The sequence below is a fragment of the Chroicocephalus ridibundus genome, chromosome 3 (assembly GCF_963924245.1).
Source record: "Chroicocephalus ridibundus chromosome 3, bChrRid1.1, whole genome shotgun sequence".
Lineage (NCBI taxonomy): Eukaryota > Metazoa > Chordata > Aves > Charadriiformes > Laridae > Chroicocephalus > Chroicocephalus ridibundus.
Genome location: NC_086286.1, coordinates 54144328 through 54171466, shown reverse-complemented (window position 1 = coordinate 54171466; position 27139 = coordinate 54144328). Strand labels below are relative to the sequence as shown.

Genomic DNA, 27139 nt, shown 5'->3' with positions numbered 1-27139 from the left:
CACTCCACTGGGTGGAGTTTATTCTGCAGTTTAGTTTCAAAGGAAAAATTGAAGTTTTGTAACCGGTTTGCAATATCATGCCGGCAGTGGTAACCAGCAGTGGGGAGAAGCTGACTCAGCAGCGGTAAGGGCTAGATAATTGCAGAGGTGCTACTTGTCCCTTTCTCTTTTAGTCAGCCTTGCTCCAATGCAGTGAGTGATCCCTCCTTTCTTCCTCTGTCACCAAGCCAGCGTACAAGTAATGAATTCCAGGAAAAATATGTAATCTGAAATGAGCAGTGGTGAGAGGTAGTGCACTTTGGAATGGAGTTTCACAATGATATATTAAAAAAAGAGAGATCAAAAGTCAACTGCCTTTTTATTTTATACTACCGAAATCTCTGCTAAGTTTATATTCATTAAAAAGAAAACACCCTATTTAAATAACTATTAAAATGGAGTTAGGAAGTAGACAAGTCAAAGAAAATTAGCGTATTAAAGATCTTTCTCTTCCTAGAAAATATGAAATTATCAAAATCAAACTAATGCACTATCATCTATTAGGAAGACAAACTGTCTATGACGTGTTATTTGTCAGTCACTGGAAGGCACTCGGAAGACACTAACACTTTTTCATGCAGAACTGTGATGTACCACACAGACTACACTAACTGACATGCTACCTAATTATAAGCTTTTCATGGTGCCAGAGAAACAGAATTCAGCAAATGTCCATTTCTTTGTTAGTTTTAAGATGAAAAGCAGTAGATGAAAGCAATATCCCTAACATGACAAATGATGAAAGAGCAGTTCTGTGGCAGAGACAGTTTAACAAAATCTGTGAACTCCGGAGGCTCCTCTGGAGCGCGGAGGACAGGGACAGCAACAGGATCGAACGCACCAGCCTCTGAATAAAATCCCGATCTTCTGTCAGTGCCAGAAACCAAGTATCATCTCAGATGCAGGAAGTTAAATCAGATACAAATATAACTCCTTGTGTTTGAAAAGGTCTGAAATAATGATTTGAGCTATAAGGAACACCTGAAAACTATAGAAGAAGCTGTGCAAAACACCTTTGGTGCTTGTAATAGAGGATATACTGAAAACTCAACCAGTACTACCAAGGACACAATGTGAAGAGTTACCAGATAGTAATGAGTCACCAGTCCCTGCCGTAGAAACGGCCTCACCATAGCACCTGTGGCTGAGTATGGAGACCTAAAGTCAATTTACCGTACTTCAATCCAGATTCTTACTCTGCTTGGAGTTTGTACGATGACAAATACATAACAAGTCAAATCTTACCATCTTCTATACCGGGAGTATGTCACAGAGTCAGTTACACTGAAAAAGTGTGCTTTATGTGTATAGCTTGGTGCATACCAGTTTGCAGAACCAGGCCTTCCATTTTTAGATACGCATTTTCCTTTTCATTATAGAGTTAATAATGTGAATGTTAACACTGCTATGGCTCAAAAAAAGAACCGTAAATGTGACTGCTATAATCAAGGGGTTTTGTGTTTTTTGTTTTTTATTTTCTCGAAATAGGAATACCCTAATTATCTGAATCATGGCAAATTGCAGCATTGTATGTATACGTGTATGAAATATGTATATGTATATGAAATAAATATTTTTAAAAGCTTAAAATCAACAAAAGCTATAAAACAGTGTGAAATTAATGACTAAATTTTTTGAGCTATTTGAAGAAAGTTGCTGGCAGGCTTGTAGGTGGTCTACATAAGGCTCCCACACTCCCATCTTTCCAGACATGCTTTTGCGCTTGATTAATTAGAGAAACTAGGGAGAGGTGATACTTTTGCAGTGAGTGATGTTTTCTTATAATTAAATCAATCTGGTATATATCTCTCAGAAAGTATTAGGTCATGAAATGTTCATAAAAAACCAACCTAAGTGTCATCTGGAAAATTACAAATTTAATATTTAGATGGATGTCTTTGGTAAAAATAAAAACAGCGGGCTCTTTAATTTCATAGAAATATAGTACCATAAATTTAGTCTGAGCATCATATATTAAAATAATGCTATGCAAATAGGCATGACAGTTAAATAAGGTTTTAGAATAAGACTGTTTAAATGAGTAAGTAATATTTTAAAATGTCAGTCAACACACCATGAAAAAAGAAAGCTCAATTTAATTAGATTGGTCATTTGTGGCTTAGGTAGGAAAAGGATTAGCATGCAGAGTAAGTTAAGACTGCCCAAAGCTTTGTGTGGGTTTTACACAGGTATTCACTTTCATGTCAATAAAAGAATTAGTGGAACAAATGCTGGCTTACATGGTGCTCTGCTGCTTATGGCTCAAGAGAGCTTCTCAAGAAACTTGCTGTGTTGCCATGTAAAGGTCAGGCACAGTTTACAGAGAATTGGGGAAAAAAGATGATCTTAAAAAAAAAAAAAAGGCTTTTCTGACAAATCTGTAGTATGGTGGTACAGAAAAGCTTTTTTATACTTTGCTTATGTCAGCTTCATTTTGGCTAATTTCTCTATAAAAGGAAAAGAATTGTAGTACCAGTAGAGATGATGTCTATCAGCAATCACTGGCATAGTCCAGTTAAGTGGAGGGGCAAGAGAGAGGATTTGGGGTAATATAATAACTTACATGATTTTTTTTTTTTTTTTAAGGTGCACAAAAGTCAAGCAATTGACAGTAACATATTCAGCCTCGCATAACTTGCCTAGTGCAATGCATTGAAGAAAGTAGAGTAGATACAATGCACTTGCTGTGAGGACCACATTCCTGCCTAGCGTTAATGCAGAGAGGTTTTTGCACAGAACTGAAAAAATAAATGGGGCTTAGTACATATTCCAAGCTTCCCCAGCTGGAATTATTTTCTGTCTCCTGGAAGACGGACCAGAAAGCGAGAAGAAAGGCCACAAGGGCCAGGCACGTGCCAAATCTGCACCTAATCTTCATGACCAAAGGACTGAGGTAGATGGTATGTATTTATAAAACAAACTGACCGTTGCATAGCACATTCATGACAATTCTGCTTGAATTTGAGAGGAAAAGGATAATAACAGATTTTCTTTGTTTTGGGCAGAAAGCAACAAGAAACTTAAGTGGAAATTATTTTCATAGCCAAGCATTATTTAAAAATTAAAACAGACAAAAACTATTATTTGATACTCTCTAAAAGATATTTTCCTTTTCTCTTTTGTACTTTAATGCGGAAGTACCTTCTCAAATCTTCTGAAAGCTGGGATTTTTTGAACCAATCTTGAAATTAGCAAATGCTTCCACTACAAGTTTCCAGCTTTTTTTTTTTTTCAAAACTACTCTAATAGAATAGAATAATAGAATAAAGAAGCAGCTGCACTCTGCTCATTCAATGGAAATTATCAGATTGTGTATATTTATCATGTTATTGACCCTGTATTTCCCCCCCCCCAAAAAAAAAATGTAGGCCCCCATACAATCCAGACAATCAGATACAGAAAGTGTGTTGAGAAATATGCCATACTGGAACTTTTTATAATAGGGGTTTTTATGGTGGAGTTATGAGGACTTCTTGGGAGACAATAAAGAGATTTATTTTATTTTTCTTAAGTCTGCAAAACCAAGAACACTATTTAGCAGATACAGAAAAAAATGAAAAGTTTGGAAATTTATTTAAGTCTACTTAATACAAGGAATGTAACAATTCCAAACCAAAATGGCACAGGTGTGAAAGTCATCATTTCCAAAAATAAGCATGCTGAAGAAAGCCACCATGTCTAGGAGGGGCCACACGTTCCGTGCTGTAATTACAATACACAAGGTTCAAACTCATCTAGTGACAACAGTAATGTCTTTCAGCCATTTGCTCACTCCACCCTGATGGGATGGGGGAGAGAATCGGAAGACTTAAAAGTAAGAAAACATGTGAGTGGAAATAAAGACACTTTAATAAGTAAAGCAAAAGCTGTGCGCACAAGCAAAGCAAAACAAGGACGTCATTCACCACTTCCCACCAACAGGCAGGTGTTCAGCCATATCCAGGAGAGTGGGGCTCCATCACACTTAACAGTTACTTGGGAAGGCAAATTCCATAACTCTGAACATCTCCCCCTTCCATCTTCTTCCCCCAGCTTTCTATACTGAGCATGATGTCACATGGCATGGAATATCCCTTTGGCCAGTTGGGGTCAGTTGTCCCAACTGTGTCCCCTCCCAACTTCTTGTGCACCCTCAGCCTACTCACTGGTGGGGTGGTGTGCGGAGCAGAAAAGGCCTTGACTCTGCATAAGCGCTGCTCAGTGATAACAAACACATCTGGGTATTACCAACACTGTTTTCAGCACAAATCCAAAACATAGTCCCATACCAGCTGCTACGAAGAAAATTAACTCTATCCCAGCCAAAACCAGCACAGAAATGTACATTAATGGCAACTTCTGTATCTTGATTTATATGTGATTCAAGCCTATACTAATCACCAATATTTAAATGCAATTTTGGGGAGAAAACAAATCCCCTTAGATGTATTCATTTAGAACATCACAAAATGCCATACTTCAAAGCCTCTGAAATAAATCAGAGATAGTCAGGTAATTCAGGAATTACACATAGAGCTTGAGGGAGTTTGTTGTTGTAGCTTTTTGAATTAGATGTGTATAAGCACCGCTACGGTTTATTCTTTTCAATGAGAATATAGGAGCTGGGTTTTTAAAGGGTCTCACTGTGCTATTACATGTAAAGACATCGAAGCAATGGGCTACATCAAAAACATGAAAGAGAAATAAGCCACTTGAAACCACAGCAAAAGAGAAATTTAAACACTCAAATATGTGTCAAATACCACAGAAAGCGCTTCAAAATCTATAGCATGGTAAGGCTCAGTCTTCTGCAAAACCTAAGCCTTTCACATAACAAACCTGGTTGAAAAACACTGTGATTTATGAGAGAGGAAGGGCTCTCATTGCCCAGAAGCATGACCAGTGAAACTCAGCAGCGCTTGGACAAAAAAACCCTCCAAAACTTCATACTAGTGCACATTCAAGTCAAATGACGCTCTCCTGTTTTAGGATGCAAACCAAGCCTGACAGATACCCCGCTAACCTTCTGTCCTGGCACAATAATTTTTCCTTGACTTTACATACGGCAGCTAGGCTGGAGAGATTAATATTCTTAACTGCATGGCCATTTAATCCCTCCTTGTCTTATTCCATAATCAATGGCATTTAATTCAGGTCTTTCTGTGGCTTTAAAACTGCTCCAAGCTTTGTTTAAACTTCTATAATTCCAACCCTTTAGCACACACGTAGTTTTATATATTGTGCATACTACTAGGTTAAAATAGATCCTTAAAATATAAAGTTAAGAATGACTTTACAGGATTGGAGCTCTATTCTGACATGTTTTCCTTCTGTGTGCTGCAAATAATGGAGGTAAGCGAATGACATTTTCACAAACCTTTGAATTACTCAGTTATAAACAGCAAGAAAAGAGTCAAGTAGAAATACACATATACATAGCCACATGTATGCAAACTGATAAAACTAGGTCTATAATTTCCATATACCTTGAACAAGCAAACAAAAAACTTACCCGTGCCAACGTCAGTGTTCCTTGTTTACACACACTGCAGCGGACCCTCAGTTTCCCAGGTTTCACAGCTTGGCAGAAATTTTTGCAGAAAACATAAAAACTGTTGTAACTCGCTGCACCTGTCAGGAAGAAGAAAAAAAAAAAGAAAAAAGCATTTGATGTATACTGAAAATCAGTAACAAACTGTAATGAAAGGTTTCTATTTGACTGTATAAGTGATAAGTTAAAAAAAAAGTTTGACTAATTTTAAGGCCTAAAGATAGCATTGTGATCATCTTCTCTCGTCTGGTCTAGTTCTTAACACCTTTCAGTAACTCCTGCTTCTTGATAAATAGTTATAGGTGAACTACACCATAACCCCTAGAAAACACATCCTGTCTTGAGTTTGAGCTTAGCACTGATAAGCACAAACTGTAATCTTTGGCAAGTGATGTATGAGATTAATTACCCCAGCTCTCCACAATTTGCATCTTCTAGCCTAAATTTGTTTAGCTGCAAGTTTTAGTGAGTTCACATTGCATGAAAATTTCCTTGGATGAAGTTTAAAAGATTAGTTTGACTGCTATCACAGCAAGAAAACAAATATTTAATTTAGCAAATTTAGTTTTATTCCTGGAAGACTGGGAACCATTTCTTTATTCTTGCTGGCAGCACCATTTCTTTATTCTTGCTGGCAGCAGTATAACCTAGCAAAGTTTGTAAACTGCTGCCAAGATATTAGGCGAAGTAAATTTTCAAGGAAAATGAAATGAAACGCATTCTGTTCTGTGAAACTATGGAACAGGAGATGATATGCAGAGAGTTGTGTAAGCCTGGGGCAATGCTAATGAATTTGATTTCACATGCAATTCTGATCACTGTTTTGAGTAAAACACTTTTTAAGATGGCAATTGCTATTCCTCAGAAAATGATGGAAGACTCATATTATGGGCTTGATCTATACTAGCCATCTCCAAGTTCAGAGATCAAGCTTATTAGCAAGTTGATAATCAAATTGACAATCAGATTAAGTTGAACTGAGACCAGAATAAAGTTTTTACCAGATTTTTCCCACTATCAAGAACAGTTGTGGAGATTTGACCCATTTACAGTGGTGAACTTTACAATCAAAACCAGTTTTTTAGAGATCAGGTTTTTCACTGTCTTCTTCCCTATTCTCCTACTTCTCCCTACATTTATCAGCAATACTTTCTACCTATATTTGAATCCTAACATTAGCACAGCAAATATGACCCAGAATAATATTTTTAAACATGACCGATTTGCTTTGTTTTTACATGTTCTTCACGCGATAAGGGTAAGACCCTGTGTTCTGCCAATGAAAATGCCTACCAATTTCATGTTACACCTATTACCACATGCCCTAACATACATGTGCAACTAGTTTCGAAAACTCAACTTCAGGGAACTATGTTGTCCAAAAAACTTCTTTTCTAGAAAAAAAAGATGTAGAGGTCTTCAAAGATGTACACTGCTGAAAGAAGAAATTTTGTAACACATGGTAAAAATAAGTATACAAAGGTTTTTCAAGGTCTTAGAAATGTAAGCTACAAAAAAGTACACCAGTGATTATCTCCAATATTAACTTTAGTTAACTGATCTATCAAGTATTTTCATTATCGTTCCCTGGGGAATATAAGTCCCCATAAAACATAAAAGCATAACAGAATTTCAACTGATTTATTTTTTTGGTAAAATTAACACACATTCGTACATTCACCCACATACAAATTTTCACATGAATAAATGCAACTCAAAAGGTTGAGAGCACACTTTGGTCTCTAACAGTTCTGAAATGAAACTAGTTCAACTAAAATAAAAAGGCATATGATGAACCATTTAATATATGGTAAAGTGTTGAGAGGTGATTCCAAACTAAATATGAAAAAAATTTGGCCATGTGGATCTTTATTCACTCATATTTTGCCCAAGGCTCCTAACACTAGGACTGAGAACACATCTGTATGTCTGGATTAAACTCCATTTGAGCTAGAATCCACAACAAAAATCTAAACTACAGTATTGCAAATAAGGAAGAATACACTTGCAAGTGATCGAATTTTACTTTTGGCAGTTCCTCTATGCGGGATCAGCAGGTCAATCAATAAAACAAAAGGGCGGTACCTTGAGCACAATTCAAAGGAAATACTGCATGACTTAAGTAAGCAAGAATGTTATTGCTAGTAGAGGTCCACAACAAACAAGATGATTTTAGCCACTTACTCCTGACTCTGCCTCAAGTGTAAGAAGTGAGACCAGAGCCCTTTACCTAGTTTGGTATTGCCAGTCCTCTCCCATTGCTCCGATTTCTTATATGGGCAGTCTAATGAGACTAATGAGACTGCTGCTTCTACTCTCATGCAGAAGCACTTATCCTGAGCAGATCTGTGATGCCACTACTCACGATCCTAATTCAGACCTACTCTCCAGAGGGATTCCTGCCATGACTCTGATGAAACCCTTCCAGTCAAACAGAACCATCTTACTGAGTACCTGAGCCCTTACAGAATAAAATATTTGGTTAATTGGGCTGATGCCTTTCCTGATCCAGTCCTCCGCTCCCTGATCTCTTGTGTCCCTGTCTCACATTTTATACAAAGTTTATTTCAAGCAGTAAACTACTTGAGGCAGGAATCATGCTTTCTGCCTGCTTTGTGTTCTAAACTCATTCCATCTGGACCCAAAGATAAAATTATATTATTGGTAATACTCTGCAAAATATTCACAGGACAGTATGGCATAAATCAGCATGACTGAATACTGCAGAAAAAATAGCAGTCATAGGAGAGGCCTAAAATGAGACATATTGCTGATTTACTATAGAGGATAAATCTTATGCATTAGCTTGAAATTTACTCAGTGCAAAAATAGACTACGTTAGCTCAATATTCATTTTTCTTAGCACTTTTTTTTTTCTTTTTCATGAATATAAAAATTACCCCCAAACACATCCCCTATGTACAAATTTGAAACACAAGAAACAAATTCATAATATAATGGGTTGAAGCAGTTAAGCAGCACAGATCTATTCAGAGACCCGGAATAACTTTTGAAATGCCTACTATAGCAAGGCTGCTGGAGAGGCACAACACGACAAGAGGAATGTTCTGATTTTAGAAGGGAAGCGTAAATGGAGATTTTCAGCAATCCATCCACCATTTTATGTAGATGTGCTCATCTCAGTCTCACAAAGTGCAGTTACATCATTAGGTGTATGTCCTGAACAGCATCACCAGACGTAGTGTAGACTGAATTAAAAACGCAAATGCTAAAAGTCAGCATACAGTACAATACTGATGGCCAGCAATAAACTCTTTACTGACTTGCAAATGTCACTGTGCATTTTAGCATTGGCCCTCGGCTGAGACTGCATCCCCTTGGGGTAACTGAAAGAAAAAGGACCAAAGAAATATGCTTTATGTAGCTGCTCTGACGTAGTAGTATTAATAAGAATTGTAATTAGGGCACCGTGCCAGTACTCACTAAAATTGCTGCAGCACCAACCTTAGAACCTCGTCTTTCCCCATTCAATCATGGCCTATAAGTTTTCATAAAGCTTTCCATTAATAATTTATAATACTGCACTCAGCAAGAATGTGCAGACACAGCAAATTCCAAGTTAAAAAAAATGGAAGTCCCTTTATAAATGCTGATGCTGATACTGAACTTGAGCATTAATGCCATAAATAAATAAATTAAATTATAACTACTAGTCTTCTTTGCAGTTACATACATTGGTGGGAGAAGAAAGACTGAAGGAAAAACAAATGTGCTGTATCTGCACTTACTCTTTTCTGAGGAGGTAAAGTCACAGCAATCTCAATTTTCAGGTCAATATTCCAAATATTTATTTGTGGAGCAAGGGTCCCATAATAGTCTCTTTTGACCATCAACAATTCACCCGACAGTCTAGACACTCTTTCCTAGGTTTCCCACACCACTGGTACACCAGCATGTCCTGTGAGTAGCCATTTGTTTTGAGTCTCTACCACTGTCTTACTCTTAGCCTTAAAGATGGTGCACAAGAATCTGTCATTTCGTTGACAAGTACTTTAATTTACTGTTAACTGGAAAAGATGCCACCAGAAAGTTGACCTTACAAACCTGAGTTTCTCTTAGATCCAAAAGCATTTTTCAGCACATGATGACAGGCTAACTTTTTAGGAAGTCCAATATATCAAGCTTCAGATAAATCTGACTTGGGAACACAGATAAAAATTATTTCATTTTATTCGCATGCGATGAATTAACAGACAAATAAATCATTTCCATCTGCATTGGTAAATCCCTCTCATAACTTGTTTCAACATAGCAGAACTCATTTAATGCATAACTGCCTGATGATGAACTACTGATAACTACTCCCCAGCTACAGATTAGTAGAAAAGTTCACAGATACCCTACTGTATTTTTATCTCTATCTGGACCTCCAGTTTGCTAATTACAGTATCATGCTAAATTGACAAAAACCTTACAAAGGTGAATATGTGATATCTCCTGCTTTCTTCTCTCCACAGGTCAACATGATCTGGTTTTTGATAAATTTTTGCTGGTTTTCACTCTTGTTCCTGGATTCTTTCAGATTCTTGCAAGTGTTAAGACTTTTCTCCAAGCATTTTCAGGAAATTCAATTAAGCTTTTAGGTTTAAAATTCCTAGAGTTTTCCATTGTTTTTAAAAAATGCCACCAGACACACACTCCCTCCTTCCATTCTTCCTATATATTATTTATTTTCTGTGAGTTCTAGAAGTTATTTCAATAGTTCCAAGATTCTATTCAATAAGGAGGACAGTTACTTTGAAAGAATACAAATTATACTAATGTCTCAAAATAGTATCAAATTTAGAGTTATCCATGTGGCAGCAAGCAGAAAATAAGCGTGAGATGTTGGAGGTTTTTTCTTGTTCTGTTTTTGTTTCTCTTTTTAAACTATAAGCAGTATCTAGTACCGATATTTTCCTAACAAAATTTCCTAACAAAAGTTGCAGTAAAACACAAAGCAAGAAACTAATTGATCAAGAACGGCTACTGAAGGTTCGAAGACCTTCCAGAATTCAAAGCAGAAGTATGCATAGGCTAACCTACTAAAACAGCTCTGGTAATGAGGTAAGTTATAGCCTCAGGTCATGCAACAAGTGTGAGAAATAAATTATTTCAATTTTTATTATCTTTCTGTATTAACCCTCAAATAACATGACAGAAGAGATAAAGTAACATAACATATTAACCTAAATTCATCACATCTCCTTCCTAATATCCAGAAATAATTTCTCCAAAACACTGAGTTTAATCCCTATGTAAACTGAATTGCTCAAACTAAGTCATCAGACATGGGGTTACAGATCAATTTTGGAAGTTTAATATCCTTCAGTGCTGTCATTCAGGAAGAGATGATAGTTCAAGAAAAACAACAACAATAATTTTTCTCTAGTATATTTTGTACTGAATGCACGTCTATGGATGTTTAATAGCTCCATAAATATATGAGAAAAAATTCTGAGCTAGAATCACAATGAGTACTATGTAATCAACATGGTGTCATGGTGCTGATTGCCACTTTTTCTACCAATGTTCTCATTTGAGTGAAGCTTGCAATTGTTGGAGAAACTTAATGACTTCCCACCTGGAAATATTGACAGTGTGTCTGAGGGCAATAATAGAGTAGGAGACAAGAGAAAGATCAAGAGAAAAGTGTCGGAGCAAGACAAAGTACCAGGAGACAGAGACATATCCTAGGTACTGTAACTTCCTCTCCGTAAGCTCCCCTGTAAGAATTTTTTCCCTGCCATCTCCACCTCAGGCTTAGTTATCTGTGTTCAAGAATGTCTAAGGTCTAGGGCCCACCTTCAAAAGCTTGGCTCAGCCTTCTAAGGGAATGACCAAGTTGTGAGAAAGAACTTTGAAAAAGTTCATACAAGGATAAAAGTAAAATGGCAGAGAGAAAGGGGTGTAGAGAGGGAGTCACTAGGCGAAGGATTCAAGGGGCAAAGTACCAACATGGGTAGTTATAAAATCCCAAATGAACAAATAAGGGGGTTATTTGGTCTGACTCTGTAAGTTGAGAGCCTACAGTTTAATGATCCAAGATACACAGGTGACAGGCTTAATGTATTCTCAATGGCTTCCATTAAAATCTTTCTCAATGTTTTTGCAATTAATTCAGATTCTTCTTTTCTCTTTAGTGTATTTTCTATATTAGCTATTTGTTGATGTAGATCTTTAGATTAGCCATAGAAAAGAATTGAGGAAAGTTCGAATAAGTCATACTGCAGGTTGTATGAGATCAGATCAACTGCTTCCTCCTGTTCAGTTTTAGAGAACTTACAATAAACTACCCCCACCTGAATAGCAGAAGACTGAGATAGAATTTTCCTAGTTAAAAAGCAGCAGTGGGTCTGACTGATAGATAAAATCTGTTGTTCTACTTTCAAAAGCAATTTAATTATCATTTTATACCTCAAACACCTCCAGTCACTTTTAAACAGTGGGACCCACTTTTAACAGGGTCAGGCTAATACATGTGGCTAATATGTACGAATATGTATGTATTTGCACATATGTGAATTATACATATACATATATAATATATAATATATGAGGCACACACTTCGTTGGTGTATAACTTTAAAACGTTTAGTTAAGAATTCAGCAAACAATTCCTATTTTGCAGTTTTCACTTAGATATCATCAGATAAAGCCACTTATTACAGGCTAGTTTTAGTAAAATGGTTGGTGGTTTTCTCTATAGAGTTCATTTAATTATGCTGCTTTTTCTGGCCAAAAAAATTTATGAAGATATGAATGCAAAAGGCTGCTTATTTATGATCTATGTTGAGATCTGTCTTCTTATCCCAATGAGACATCCTCTCTCTTTTCTACCTCTTCAGAGCTAATTTCCTAATTTCCTCACAAATATCCCATCACAAAAAGTATTAAAACTGTCCCTTTAGCATTTTACATAAAAAGATAAAGTAGCTTTCTCTGATGTGTATCCCAGTGTTTTGTACTGTCTCCCCATTTAGATTTTTAAGCTCCTCAGGACCTGAATTACCTCCTTTTTTCCTGTGTTGTTAACGATGAACATGCTGTGGGAGCTTTATACATGTCAGTAATAGCACTGACCAATTATTTTGATATGCATCACTAGTTAATCAGAAAAAATTAGTCATAATGACTATAGACCTGATCCTGAAATCTCTAATCAGCCAAAACACCCATTATCATCCATATGACTGTTTAAGTGAATAAAATCTGAATAGGGATATTAGGAGCTAACCTACTGTTTTCATTTGAACTGCATTTTCATATAGATGATAATGATTACTGAGTTTTTCCTCTAACTCAGCTATTTAAAAGAGGACACAGCTACAGGAAGTCTTTCAACAGATGGAAAATTACATAAAGCTAACGTTGTTTCAGATTCCATTATATTTACATTTAGACTAGTTGTGATTTGTAAAATGTAGACTGACTGTCAGAGACCTTTCAGACCATTTTAGCAATTTGCACCCACATAATGGAAAATACATAGTTAGAAATGAAAAAAAAAAAAAGTATTTTTCCAACTGTCTTAACTTTAAGGATTTTGATTCAATACAGTAGGAGGAAAAACATCTGTACTGTAAGGCCAGTAGTCTCAAAGTAGTGAAAATTTCTACATGAAGCTAAATTAAAAAAAAAAATTGTGGAGGTTGCACTTCTTCACCTGAAAAAAAGGGAGATGACTTAGAAGATCCCCTTCACTTTCCAAAAATACAACTGGTTATGTTCTGCCTCTAGTCTTTTCTTTTTTTAACTGCACATCTTTATCTGCAAAGATCTCACAGAGCACATAGCTTTCCTCCCCAGACACATATATGCAGATGCACAAATTTATAAAACATTTCTACCTGTTGATGATACCTTTATGCTTTATGATGCCTATCTAATTTAGACCATGAGAATGGCATTTATTTGACAGCTAGATTCATCTAAACTGGTCGTGCTATATTCTAGTGAGAAAAATGGTCTCTTTTACTGTTTGATTCAATTCATCCTAAAGTAGATATAAAAAGATATAAATATGTCAGATAAATTGTACCTAAAAGGGTCTGTTTCTGTCTGTTGAGGGGATTTAGAACTACTAGGTGTGATAGAGATATCTACATTGTAAACATCTAAAATTAGGTGAGATGAATCCCACTTGGTGATGCTGTACAGGAGAACTCACGACAAACAGCTGCAGTATTTTGTGGTATGGATAACAATATTAAGTAGACTAAATCTTAAAAAAAAAACAATTCGTTTTCCTGAGCTTCAAATACAATTTGCAGAATGTCTATGGATTTCAGGTAATTAAAGTATATGAAAGACACAGCTATTTAGAAAAAAGAAATGGACTTGTCGTTGTAAGGAGGACTACAAATGAAAGTAAGAAGATATTAAGAACAGTTGGAATTTGGCTGAAAAGGGTGTAATGCCTGTGTAAAAGGTGGAATATCGGAAGTACTTGACAAAGACAACAGGGGGTACATTTATCTTTTTAACTCCTTCCTTCTCAGTGAAAAATTCATGCATGCATAAAAAACTAGAGGCTTCTATTAATTAAAAAAAATGCAAAAAGAATAGTATTTGATCTATTTTAAATTTCTGGAATTTGGAATGGGGTAGGGAAAAAGTTTATTAAGCTTTCTCCTTCAATCTTCATCATGAAAGAATCTTCTGCTTCCCAGAACCTTTCTGAGCCCCAGCATCATTTACCTTCACTTTCTTTCATATTTCACCCAAGTTCTTCCTTTATTATCTTGTTACCCAGCTAACTTCTGTAATTACCTTTCCCTCTTCTCATTCCTTTCCTGACCTCTACATAAGCTTCACCTTTCTCTTACTTCTCATAATATACTCTCCTTCAGTTTGCGCTCTGATTTTCAGACAAAGGAGCAAACTAAAGCTACCACAGTTCATATTAACAATAAGTAATGAAGGCAGCAAAAAGGAAGACAATTCTGATGATTCTGTCAGGCAGCAAAACACAGGAAAAAAAAGGAAAAAAAAAAAAGAGAAAAAGATAATTTCATGAGACTGCTGAAAGCTTGGCAAATGAGACATGTGAGACAAACAGTGATACCTTGCATGTCAACAAAGTGTTCAAGACTAAGGGTATCAAAAGGTCTCCCTGCAAATGTATTCCTTGTGCATTGGGAAACCACTACGCATCAACCATGACATTCCCCACAAACCACCACTCTGACCTGCTTTTTACTTCATTGAAGGGACTGAGCATGACCTTCAGTGATCACAACTGGTTGGAACTGGCCTATTTGTAGTTGCAGGCAGGGACTTCTGGGTTTAAGCCTAAAAACATAAGGGGAAACGAAGCTGCTCCAGAAAACAAAGCATGGATGGCACAGCTCCTACAGTGTAGGCTTTAGTATGAGCAACAGATCCAGTTAAACACAGTTTCAGCAAATAAACCAAGAAATGTTTATGAACTGAAAACCAGTTGTACTGATCAGCTCCAGCACAGTTTTGGTTTCACCTTTTTTGTCTAAGTGGAATTTGAGAACGTGCACGCTGGTTTGAGATTTCTGTACGGACAGCAGCGTGCTTAGGGAAATAGCCATCACTGGACAGCTTTGCACCCAGAAATTGGTTGGAACTGGCCTATTTGTAGGAACATTCAGGTGCCAGGGTACGTCACAGCAGGGGAAGAACAAGGGAGCCAGGAGCCAACGGTGATGGTATGGCAAACAGCAGCCAGGGTCTGGCCAACTGGGGATCAGACCCACCGCACTTGAGCAAGGTGAGCAGGGCAGGTGCTGGTCACTCACAGATCAGTGGTCACCAAGCAAGTCCATAAGAATGAGACTGGTGTCAGGAGGTCAGGACAGGAAATCAAATCAGCAAATCAAGGTCAGGATCAAGAAGATATACATCCAGACACAGCATACCTAACAACATAGCCCAGGCACAGAAGAAAGGTAAGGACCTGGGCTTAAATGCAGCTTCCAGACCAGCAGGCTCACTGAGGATGGGTGAGGTGGAGATGTCCAACACGGCTTCCTGCAGCTCTTTATCACACAGCTCTTTTCACAGAAGTCTACTCCAAGGTTACGCAACTGCCCCATTTCACAGCTGGCCTTTGACATAACCAGTTAAACACCCAAGGATGGAGGGAGGTTGAAGAAGTTGCAGAGCCTGTTGCTGCCATCATACCAAGCATGTGATATCCCAGAAAATAACTATGTCATATCCAAAAATAAACAAACTACTGACAGATCACAGAAAGGGTAAAATATCATGAAATCATCTTAATATAGAATGCATGACAGAACTTAGGAAAATAATTTAAAGAAACTACATTTAAATTTATAGAATGGATGCCTGCATTTGTAAATTGAAGATGAGATTGTATCAGCTTATTTATAGTTACAAATATATGATATTTTACGAAGGTACATCTGTATAGATCATGCAGAATTTAGGCAACTACCGTTTTGACAGCACAGAATGTAAAATTCAAATTTTGCTTTCTTGATTAGTTTTAAATTTTATTCCTAGTGTTAGTGTGCAATCACAGTACCTAATTAGATCTTTCTTTTGACTGAAAGTTCAAATAACAGCAGACCCTCAGTCAAAATAATGGCTATTCCTACTGAGTTACTTCTCTGTATTAGCTTTCTACTTACTTCCAGTGTCCAAAAAACCCATTTCTACTCAATTAATGTTGTCCAGATATAGGTAAGCTAACATATCAATAGTAATTATCATAGTAACTATGAAAGGCTGGTAACAACAGAATTGCTGTTAGTTTAGTCTGTTACCCTATTACAAAACATTCTGGAAAAGTTCGTTTTTCAGAGAACCCCAGCAATAAATAGTGAGGTAGCAAAGTTGATGAAAGATAATTAAGTTACTCAAGGTACTAAAACATTAGAAAAGCTTCCTTAGCAGTTTTTTTTAATAGAAATTACACTGTTACTGAATAAAAAGGAAAATGCCCTTGTGGGCAAATAACTGGAAACATAGGAAACAAAGGTCAGGAATAAATGATAAATTTTCTCAGTGCGGTCCCTAAAGGCAATTGTGCTAGGGCAGAAGTATTCACCATCAGAAAAAGAGAAATGAACAGTGAAATGACAAAGTTTGCTGGTGACATGATTTTATTCAGGGTAGTAAAAATGAAGGCCAACTGGAAAAAAACATTGAAGAATGCAGGACGTTGAGTGACCAATAATAGAATGAAAAATGAAATTTATTGTAGATAAATGTAAGGTAATGTACATGGGAAAAATAATTTTCCACAAACAGTGATGGTCTTGACTAGTTATTACCACACAGAAACAAGATCTTGGAGTTATAATAGATAGTTCTATGTAAATGTCAGCTCAATGCTCAGTAGCAATCAAAAAAGTAAATTGAATGCTGGGAATTATTAAGAGAGGAACAGAAAAAGAAAACCCTAGAAAACAGTGTTGTATAAATGCTGTAAAAATCCTTGATGTGCTCCATTTTCAAGCATTGCACAGCATGTGCAATTCTACCCTTTCCATCTCAGAGCATGATACGGTAGAACTGAAAACATAGAAAAAAGGGGGAATGGATAATCAGTAGCATCCATGGCACAATCACTTAAATAAACTATGACTTTTTGGCCCAAAAAAGCGACAGTTAAATAGGAATATCATAGAAGTCTACAAAATCATAGGAGATATGGAGAAAGTGATCAAGAGTGGGACAGCATCCTGGAATTTACTCTCATACAACCTACTGGCAGAAGCTATGGACTGACAATAGGATACTATGGTAAATGAGTCTTTGATCTGAGCTAGTGTAGCCACTGTCATATTTCATGTAAGAAAGAGATGGAAGTTATCTGTTATTACATTTCACTGTGCTGCTCTGTCCCTTCAGAAAGACCGTAGCTTACTTGTAGTGGTCCAAACTATTTTGACCTCCAGGGTGCAACAGAAAAGACACAGGACAGTCCTGCTTCGGTGCAACCCAGATCACGCCGTCTGCTTGGAGGCATTCTGTGTTCCTGCCCATGAAATAATTCTGACCCATGAATCTTTACCAAATAACTTTTAATTTTTTTTAATTTTTTTTTAAAGTATAGATATTTATGCTCTTGGCTTTATCCACAAGGACCCACAAATAGTGAAGATATTTACCTCTGTTGTAGCAGGTATTTTAGTGATTAAATGACAACAGGCCTCTGTGCAATTCTTATGAGTTTAAAATATTAGATTACAAATCTTTACGTATTTTCTTTGCATTTCCTTGCTTGTCTTTCAATTTCAAGCTATCATCTTAAGCTTTAAAGACTAATCGTATTCTGCACTGCACCTTAATTTTCTGAAGAACGTCTCTTCCACAGTAATATTGTTTAGAGTATTAAGTGTCTCCACGTTGACTACAAAATGATCATAACTTGTATGTCAATGCTGCTTAAAAAGTGCTCTTTATTTTCTGTTATTTTGATAATGTTTTCAGTCTTTTTATTAGTTCTGATGCCTGTGTATTCAGAAGAGTCAGATCTGTCCAGCTACTTTTTATTTTTTGTTTAATTTACCATTCTAAAAATTACTTTTATAAAGAAATGTTATCTTGCATATTTTGATATTCAGAGACAATTTCAAAAAGATTCCAGCTGATGTAAAGAAACATATACCAAATAACCTGTTAGTAATGGCCAATTGTTGAGCATACAGAACATCAGTAATTTTGCAACAGCTTAGTAGTCCACATGCACTTTCTCAGGTTTAAAAGCATGACTGAAAAATGTTATACGCTTCAGCAATAGTTAGAAAAGATGGGATTTAACACTTTGTTTAAGTTTCATACATTTATACGAATTGATGATTCCACTGCCCTATGTCTATTCTCAGCAGAAATGAGAAAAACTTTGGACGAGCTGCTACCTCTGGGAAGACTTGAGAAATCCATGTCTCGTCCGCAGTTGCACAACAGACCCCACACAGGTAGGAAAATGTTAATTGTGCTCTACCTCGGAGTCTGCTGGTACAGAATGTTGGCAGATCAGGTCCATTAACTAGCTGTACTAAATTTTTCATTGCTGTAGATTCCTTTTCAGGTTTGCAATTAATTCATTCAACTGAACATTCAGGTTTGACTCATTTTCTACAATTTTTTAAATGAAAACAGTGACAGTAGGGAAATGGGAGCAGCAGGAGAAAGAGAAAAGGAAGACATGGAACTGAACCCTACTGGGAAACAACACAGCATAGGTAAAAAATGGCAATGAAATCTTTAAAAAATAATTACATAAATTGAAAAAAAAAATTGAAGTCACACGTGTGAAGAGATACTGCTAGAAAAATCAGAGGGCAGAAAATGTCACAGATGGATATGGATCTAAGAAAAATTTTGGGACAGTAGCAGAAGTAAAATAAACATAGGTAGTCACTAGTCAAAACAGGTTCTTCCATAATGTAGAAGAAGAATCAGACCGCAGCACTGTGATTTGCTGAGTTTGAACAAGATGACAGAGTAACAGGCATACTATCAAAGAGATATTCTGCATAAGCAGAGAGGCTGACTGCTGGAGATCAGAAACAGAGACTTGATCAAAGAGGTACAAAAATAGTAGAGGAAATTAACAATGAAGAAATCACATTTTAACTCTGAAAAAAAGGCACACAATAAAGGAAGAATGGTGAGGGAAAGGAATATTCTCCCTGACAGGATACAAAAAGATAAGGGCTGTGACCAGAAGAATGTAGAATAGAGAATAGACAGAACTATCGGCAATTTTCAATAAGGATGCCACAATGTATTGATTAAAAAGTGTAAGAAAGTGTTTGTCATTTCATAAGGGCTGTTGTATACTAGATGACAGTAGTGTCAGGGTTTGACCAGAGAGATCATGATAAATAATGTTAAAAATTTACCTGCCTTTGATGAGCTAAAAATTCAATGAAAGAGCTTGAACTCTTTGAGCACGCAATGCTTTCATCTTAATCATCCATCTTGTTCAGAACTGTGTATATATTTAGTAAGAATGATGGTACACCTTCTTTGCACCAAAATGGTGAAAAACTAAGAATTATGTCACTCTATATAGGGACTATAGAGCTGCACTGCCAAGGAGCTCCAAGTTTGAATGCAATCATCTTACTTTCACAAAACAGAAATTAAATTTTTACCACATGGGAAATACGGTGAAGTGAGAATATGCATAGCATCAAGCCACAGAACATTTCAGCATAATGAAAGCACTTTATTCGGGAGTGGCCCTACTTAAAGTTCATTTTAGCAATGAGATACTTCAACACAAATATTGTAATAAAGATAATGGAAGTTAACTTCAACACAAGTTACTTCTCACCCTCACCAACACCCTTCTACTGTAAAAAATTAGCATCTAAAGAGCACTTTTTCTATCTCTAAAAACTGGTAGTGACAGAGACTAGAAAGATCTTTGAGATTAGAAAATCTCAAAATAATCCAAACTCCGAACCTCTACATTTAGCAAGAATCTGAATCTGCCAAACCATATTATTTGTAAAGAACAGATGTTTTTCAGGGATAAAAAAGTATATGATGTATATATGGAATTTAAGAATGCAAAGACTTGCACACTCACAATTGCAAGCAAAATTTCTTGGTTGTATTCAGAAGAGATAACGTCTTATAAAACAGATCAAAGAGATATTTCTGTAAATGGAAATAACTGAAATTTGTGTTTCAAGGTTATATCACAAGCTAGAATTTGGATGAATCTCTGTTTTCCCTCTTCACCAATCTCTTGCATCATCAGAGACTGAGTAACAACCATCAGAAAACGTGAGCAACAGATGTATGTAGAACTGATTAGCAGATTAAAGACACTGTGGTTACACACACATGCATTTACACTCATATAAACTTAAGTGTTTAAAATTTAACACAAAGCTTTTTAAAATATTCAATAAACCTACATCCAGTGACATTTCCCAACTCTTGGAAAAGGAAAATCATTGTATAAATTATACATTATAAATCCCATTACTCAAAACTTGAAAAAAAAGCTATAAAAAGGAAACGGCATGCAACTCGAATTAAAAAAAAATAATTAGTTCCACCAACGTTGTATCTATTCTTTAAAATTGTCTTAGTTACTTTCACCTATGTATATCCTTTGAAGAGTTTCAGCTTCAAATACTATGCAGATTTCCAGAGATTTTAACTTTAAAAAGTGATCCTAAAACCTATAATATATTTCTAAATCGGTAAAAATATCATAATGTAGGGCAGCAGAACCTAATACAGACCTCAGAAAATACTCTAACGAGCACTTAGAAAAAGAAACCCACAGTTACTGACAGGCCACAATCCAGGAAAGAAGAATGACAAATATTTGGAAAGCACATTATGGAAGGTGTTAAAGCTTTTAATAAAATGGGACTGATAGTATAAACTAGTCAGCTAACTGCTGACCAAATAAAAGGGCACAAAAATATCTGGAAAAATATTTGAGATACACTTTGTATAACTATTAATGACAGATACAGCTTACTATGAGATGACCCTAAGTAACACTCCAGAAGCTACGAATAGGATTGCAAGGTGGATGTTTACTCTAAAATTTGTGGACAAAGCCCAGCAGAAATTGAGCTTATAACCAAACAGATAATCCATTCCCCTACCACAATGTCCATTTTTTTCAGTCCAGATATTGAGGGACAAACTGAATAATTGGTTTGTCCAGGCTTTCATGTTTTCTTGACCAAAAGAAGAGTCCCTAGCCTGAATGACTGAACATACAAGAAACAGCATTACCTCATTATGAACCTAAAGAAACTGAGAGAGCTGAACAAAACTTGTCCCTTGGCATATCACCCCTGTTTGGAAGCCATACTAATCCTCTCCGCATCCTTCAAGCTTAAGCGTATGTGCTGCAGGTTCAGTAGCGTTTCAGTACTGGTTTCAAGGACCTCCACCAGTTACAGAGAGACCCAGACAGAAATGACGTTATCAGTTACATAGGTGGGATTACAAGTCTGTGCGCACAACACTGACCATGGATCTTCAGCAGTTGTGGAGATAACTGATAAATCCATGCCAGAAAAATGTTATAATAATATTTCTATTTGTAACTGGTGCACCAATTAGGGCAAGAGTGCTCTCCAAGCAAAGCTATTATTTTTTAGTTATACTGTATATAACCAAGGCGTATTTAAACAAAGAAAAATATGACAAGTAACTGCTTATCTGGCCCATGACTACAGCTAACCCTGCATGTTCTTTCCTTTTCCTTAACAAGCACTAGATCATTATTCTAGCAGAAAACGAAATGACTAGTGAAATCAGGACTGTCCATTAACGTACTTGCCAGTGCTTTTATTCTAACAACTATTTCAGTGTGTTACAAAATGTTGCACAATTAACAGTGCACCACAGAAGCTGCCTTTTTGATTGATCTGTGGTATTCCTTTTCGTCGTCAATGCCCTGAGTGTCAAGCTCTTCACTCTGAAGCTCCCACAGAACAAGAATTTTAAAGACGATTTATTCCTCTTAGAAATAATAGGGAGCAGCAAAATGGCTTGGGAAAGATGTATCTATAACTCAGTTTATAAAACATTTCTCACTACAGAGAGAAAATACCAGTACCAATACATCAAAACTGAACTATTTAGTTTACAAAACTCACTATTAAATGACATGTATAACTTATTAAAAGTAATGTTTTCAGGAAGATCCTTAGATTTATATTAGATTTATATTAGTTGTCAATGTCTCTTTAAGACTTCTCCAGAAAAACAGAAATCATTGTGTAAAAAATGGCACTTTACCATACTGTATTGTCACAACATAATGGCATGGTCATTGCATCACTTTCACATAACGCAATATCAGGACAGAAGAGTAGGAATGGATTTTAAGAAAAACATCAACTTAGAATTTCACATGGTGTGTTCGTATACGCTCTAAACTGAAATGTTGGATATGCAGCAACAACCTTTGGTTTTTAGAAGACAGTTTTGAAAACATAAATCTAAGTCAATAGTTTCTTTATCTCTTTAAACCATTCAGCAAAAAAGTTTGGGAAGATGGGATGCAGGCCTTCCAGGCTATTAAAACCAGCCCTAGGTATTTAAGCAATGGGCAGTAAACAACAGCTATTTAAAGCAAGGGTGTACTGGAGTGTTCAGTTTTTACATATGCAAAGAGATAACTTCATCCTGTGGAGGAAGGAAAACACAAAACAAAGTATTTCAGAAAAAGAAGGACCGAAAGACAGACAGCGAGACAGAGTGCACTTGTAAAATTGATCCCCAAGACCTTGAACCTCAAAGCTCCCCTAGCCCTGCATTAACTGACGGAATACCCCATCCACTGGTTAGCTGAGAGGCAGCAAGATTCATTGCATTAAAGTTAAATGCACAGTGAATTGAACCATAGTAATCCTCGCTGACCCGCTTACACGTACAGCCTGCTGAGCATCTACGTCTGTTATTTGATAAGAAGCATGGAAATAACATTCTCAATCTTTGAAACAGTGATATAGACTAGTCCTACCCTTGCAACTTTTACAGTTGCCTCAACACATCTGAAAATTCCCCACAGTGAGGTGATGGTACCTACCACGCAGTGAGCTCCCTTGCTTTGCCAAGATACACAGTTCTACCTAGGAGAGCTTAGTCTTCAGCTCATCACCATTCCACACTGCACTTTGGGGAGACCCTTCAGGGGGTCTTCAGCGTAAAACCTGGTGGCTTGATCATCTTCATAAACAATGGGAAAATGCACTTTATTATGCAGAAGGAATACAATGGCTTCTCTATCATAAGGAATTAAGCTAATGTTTAAATTCTCAACTCAAGACGAAATTTGTAAGACTGTATCTAGATATCTGTCACTATAACTCCTTGATTACCGCTTTTTCCCTTAATGCAAACCTACGATCAAGTGAGGAAGCAGTAATAAGTAGGCCCTGTGGGACTTCTCAGTAAGAGAGGTTATTGATATGCGGTATGGTTCATTTATCAATGTGTTCTCTGATTCATCAATTACTAGATATTTCTGATACTACACGTAGAGCATCTTTAGATCTGATATTAGTATTAAATGTTCATTGCATTTTAGAGACTGAAGTGCATAGCAACTCTCTTCTCAAGAAGACTAATTTACACCGAGTCCTACCATCATTCTTCATTCAACCTGTCAGTTTAGGAAAGCACCCTCTGCCCCACGTTAGCATTCCTACCACATGAACTGTTGAGGCTCCACTCCTTGCCACACTATGTACAGAACACAGCTTTAGCAACTGGTTGTTACTTACTCCCAATTAGTGTGACGCTGAACCAGTGGCTGCCAGCTTAACTCTCAGTTGTTCCTGTAGTACCACACCAATCAATTAAGCCAATTGATTTTGGAGAACTGTTTGGTTGAAGTTAAACAGAAACACTTAACTATTTTGTACATTCAACTTGAGATGTACTTCATACTTCCTAATCTCTACAAAAGCCTGTTCTTTTTCTCCCATCACACATGAGATTAAGAAAGCTTTTTTTTATTTTTCTTTGTAGACAATCCTTTTGACTGTTTCACAAATGTATATGCTGTGGGTCTCCTTTCTAGTGCTGAATTCCCAAGTCATACTGTAAGTTAGAAGACATTCCTATAACCTCTAAAGAGAAAAGATTTCATCTAGATGCCTCCCTGCTTCCTTCATCAGTAACCATTTGATTTCTAGCTGATTCTCATGCATTACTCAATGAGGGATCACAATACTCTAAAAAACAATCAAGGAATTATCTCTACATCTCCAGTATTTAACTCAGATTTCTGATCTACTATGTGTCTGTGCAGGAGGTAATCAGCCCTGTAGTTCTGCTATATTTATAGTATTTTTATAAGCCATTTAGTTAGAGAAAGATATTTCAGTACCGGGACTCTGGGGGACTTACAGGAGAACAGGAATAGTAAAATGAAATATAGAAGAGAACAAGGAGAAATAGCAGAATGAAAGCTACCTTTACAGATGGCAATATTTAATGAAGATGTTTTATTTAACTACTTATTGCTGGTCAAACACAGGCCTTTGTGCCTGGATGGCAGAAATAAAATATATTTGTTCACATCTATACTGCTAAATTTAATATACTTGAAAAATCTCTAACACAGATTAGGAGATGGAATATGGAGGACAGGTAATACTTCTGTTTGAAACAGAATTTTTTGCATCTCCATCCTAAATACTTCACAATAGTTAGAGTCAGAAGATACTGCTCAAGATGAGTTAAGTATTAGCTCAGCTATGGCCATCATTATGTTCCTATCAAGTTAGAAAATCACAGAATCACACAATGGTTTGGGTTGGAAGGGACCTTGAAGATCATCTAGTTCCAACCCCCCTGCCACTAGACCAGGCTGCTCAAAGCCCCATCCAGCCTGGTCCTGAACACTTCCAGGGATGGGGTACCCACAACTTCCCTGGGCAACCTGTTCTGGTGCCTCACCACCCTCACAGGAAAGAATTTCTTCCTGATATCCAATCTAAATCTACCCTCTTTCAGTTTGAGGCCATTACCCCGTGTCCTATCATTACACTCCCTGATAAAGAGTCCCTCCCCATCCTTCCTGTAGGCCCCCTTTAGAAACTTGAAGGAATTCACTGGAAATCACTGTGGACAATATTATATGGTTTAGAAATCAGGATAAGACAACCTGTAGCGATTCACCAGAGACTGGGTAACATGAGGTATAAAAGTACAACATCCATAATCATTAATCTGCATTAAATCTTGAACTTAGATCTTGCCCTTCCACAGCTGAAGACAGTGGAGATTTTGCTATTTATTTCATTATTACTTACATAAGCACAACATTCTTTTCAAGAGAACTAAAATCTGCTTAGGGAAAGTCCCTGATAATGTTAATCAAGATCTTCATCTCACCATATCTACAGTTCAGAATTTATTTAAAACACTATTGATATTTGATTCAGCTACTTCAAAAATAATTTGTGGAGGCTGAGGAGAGTTGCAGTAGATAAAAACTTGGTTGTCAAGTGGTATAGCTTTAAACCAGAAACAAACCGATTGTTGCCAGCCTGTTTTCTTCCAGTAATATACACTGAGTATTTACTGTGTGACAAAACTAAGGACAAAGTTATGGTGAACAAAAGGAGAGATCAGGGCTCCAGGCACTTTGGTTGCTCAAATGAACTTTGATCTTTGTTACAACTTTGGTTAAACCATCTTCATAGCAAATCTGAAATAAACTAATGTCAGCCAGCACTGGAAAAGAGGATACCAGGGTTTACTGTAAAATCCTTGGTAAGTTGCGCAGTGTTGCGCATCTGAAGCTGAACATCAACGTACACCGTACATGGTGAAAAGGCTCAAACTGGAGCATGATATCCTGCTGATCCCCATCCCCTGCACATTGATTCCACATCCCCACGTTTCTTTTTCTCTGTCCCTGTCTTTTGACGGGTACATGTCAAGAGCCACAGAACTGACCGTTGCACTAGTAGGGCATCATGGAAGCTTGGAAAGAGAGCGCTGGTGCTCAGCAAACACTTTGCTCCAGGATGTACCTGTCACCTTTGATTTTTTAATCTTTGTCTTGCTGAGTGGGAGGGTAGTTAAAATATATGAATATATATATATATACACACACACACCCCAGATGGGCTTGCATTTTAAGTGCAAGTCTAGTCACACATGTTCTACTCCAGAAATGAGAAATCATTACAGGTAGATAGACTGTCAAAACTAAATCTGAAGCATTCATCTGCAAATACCAGTTATGGCAGCAGTTGGATAAAACTGCTAAATCAGAATCTGATGTTCTCAAGGTCAAAAACCTAAGACTGAATACCCACGCAGATGCCAACAGTACAGATAAGCTTGTAAGATACAGTGTTAGGTGTATCAGTGAATACAAAGATTCGTGTTCTTTTGAACTAGCATTCAAAAATGCTAGTTTTTAATCCTAAGGAAAACCATTAAATAGGGACTTCCAGACCCTGGATACCTCACTAAGGGAACTGTGATTCTGATACAGTATTTGTATAAAAAATGGTGCCACAGCACATATAATGCAGCACAGAAATATTCCAGACAGCTTCACTTGCAGGGCACTGTATCATTCTGTCTCAAAAGTGAAAGGCAGACCAAGGAAGACATTTTCTTCATTTTTTTTTCCCTGTCAGTTTGATAATTTGATCACAAATGCTGTAATCCTAAATTCAGCCTCCTGCCCAGTGCCAACAGATTCCATAGAACATCAACAGTCCAGAAGCTTGTAGCAAATTTTTAGTAATTAAATAGGACAATGGTTGTTTGCACAGCACGGATCTTTATTCTCTTCTAACTGGAAAAAAAATCTTAGTTGCTGGGCATAATGCAGGCAGTGTTGCCTCATGAAAAATGTGTAAGAATGAACAAGGTTTAAGCAAAAGGTTCAATGATGTACCTCAGAGCCGCAGAAAAATGCCCTACACTAAAGGATTTCTGGAAATCCACATAAAGCTGATACAGAATCTCAGTTCCTATGGTTAGATATTCTCTAAAAGAAAGAAAGAAAGAAACAAACAAAAAGACAAAAAACCAGAGGCACAAAAGACGATCATAACAACTGAAATCCCCGTTGGCAGTCTCTGAAGAAAAGCCTGA

At 36.8% G+C, this 27139-nt stretch overlaps 1 protein-coding gene across 2 annotated transcripts in view; it reads right to left on the bottom strand.

Moving 5' to 3' along the window:
- The window catches only part of PRKN (parkin RBR E3 ubiquitin protein ligase), a 786713-nt gene that overhangs the window by 490274 nt on the left and 269300 nt on the right, over positions 1-27139 (bottom strand). For both annotated transcript variants that reach the window (XM_063329189.1, XM_063329188.1), the window contains exon 4: positions 5531-5649. In XM_063329189.1, coding sequence (XP_063185259.1) covers positions 5531-5649 — 119 coding nt within the window. The remainder of the gene's footprint in view (positions 1-5530; positions 5650-27139) is intronic.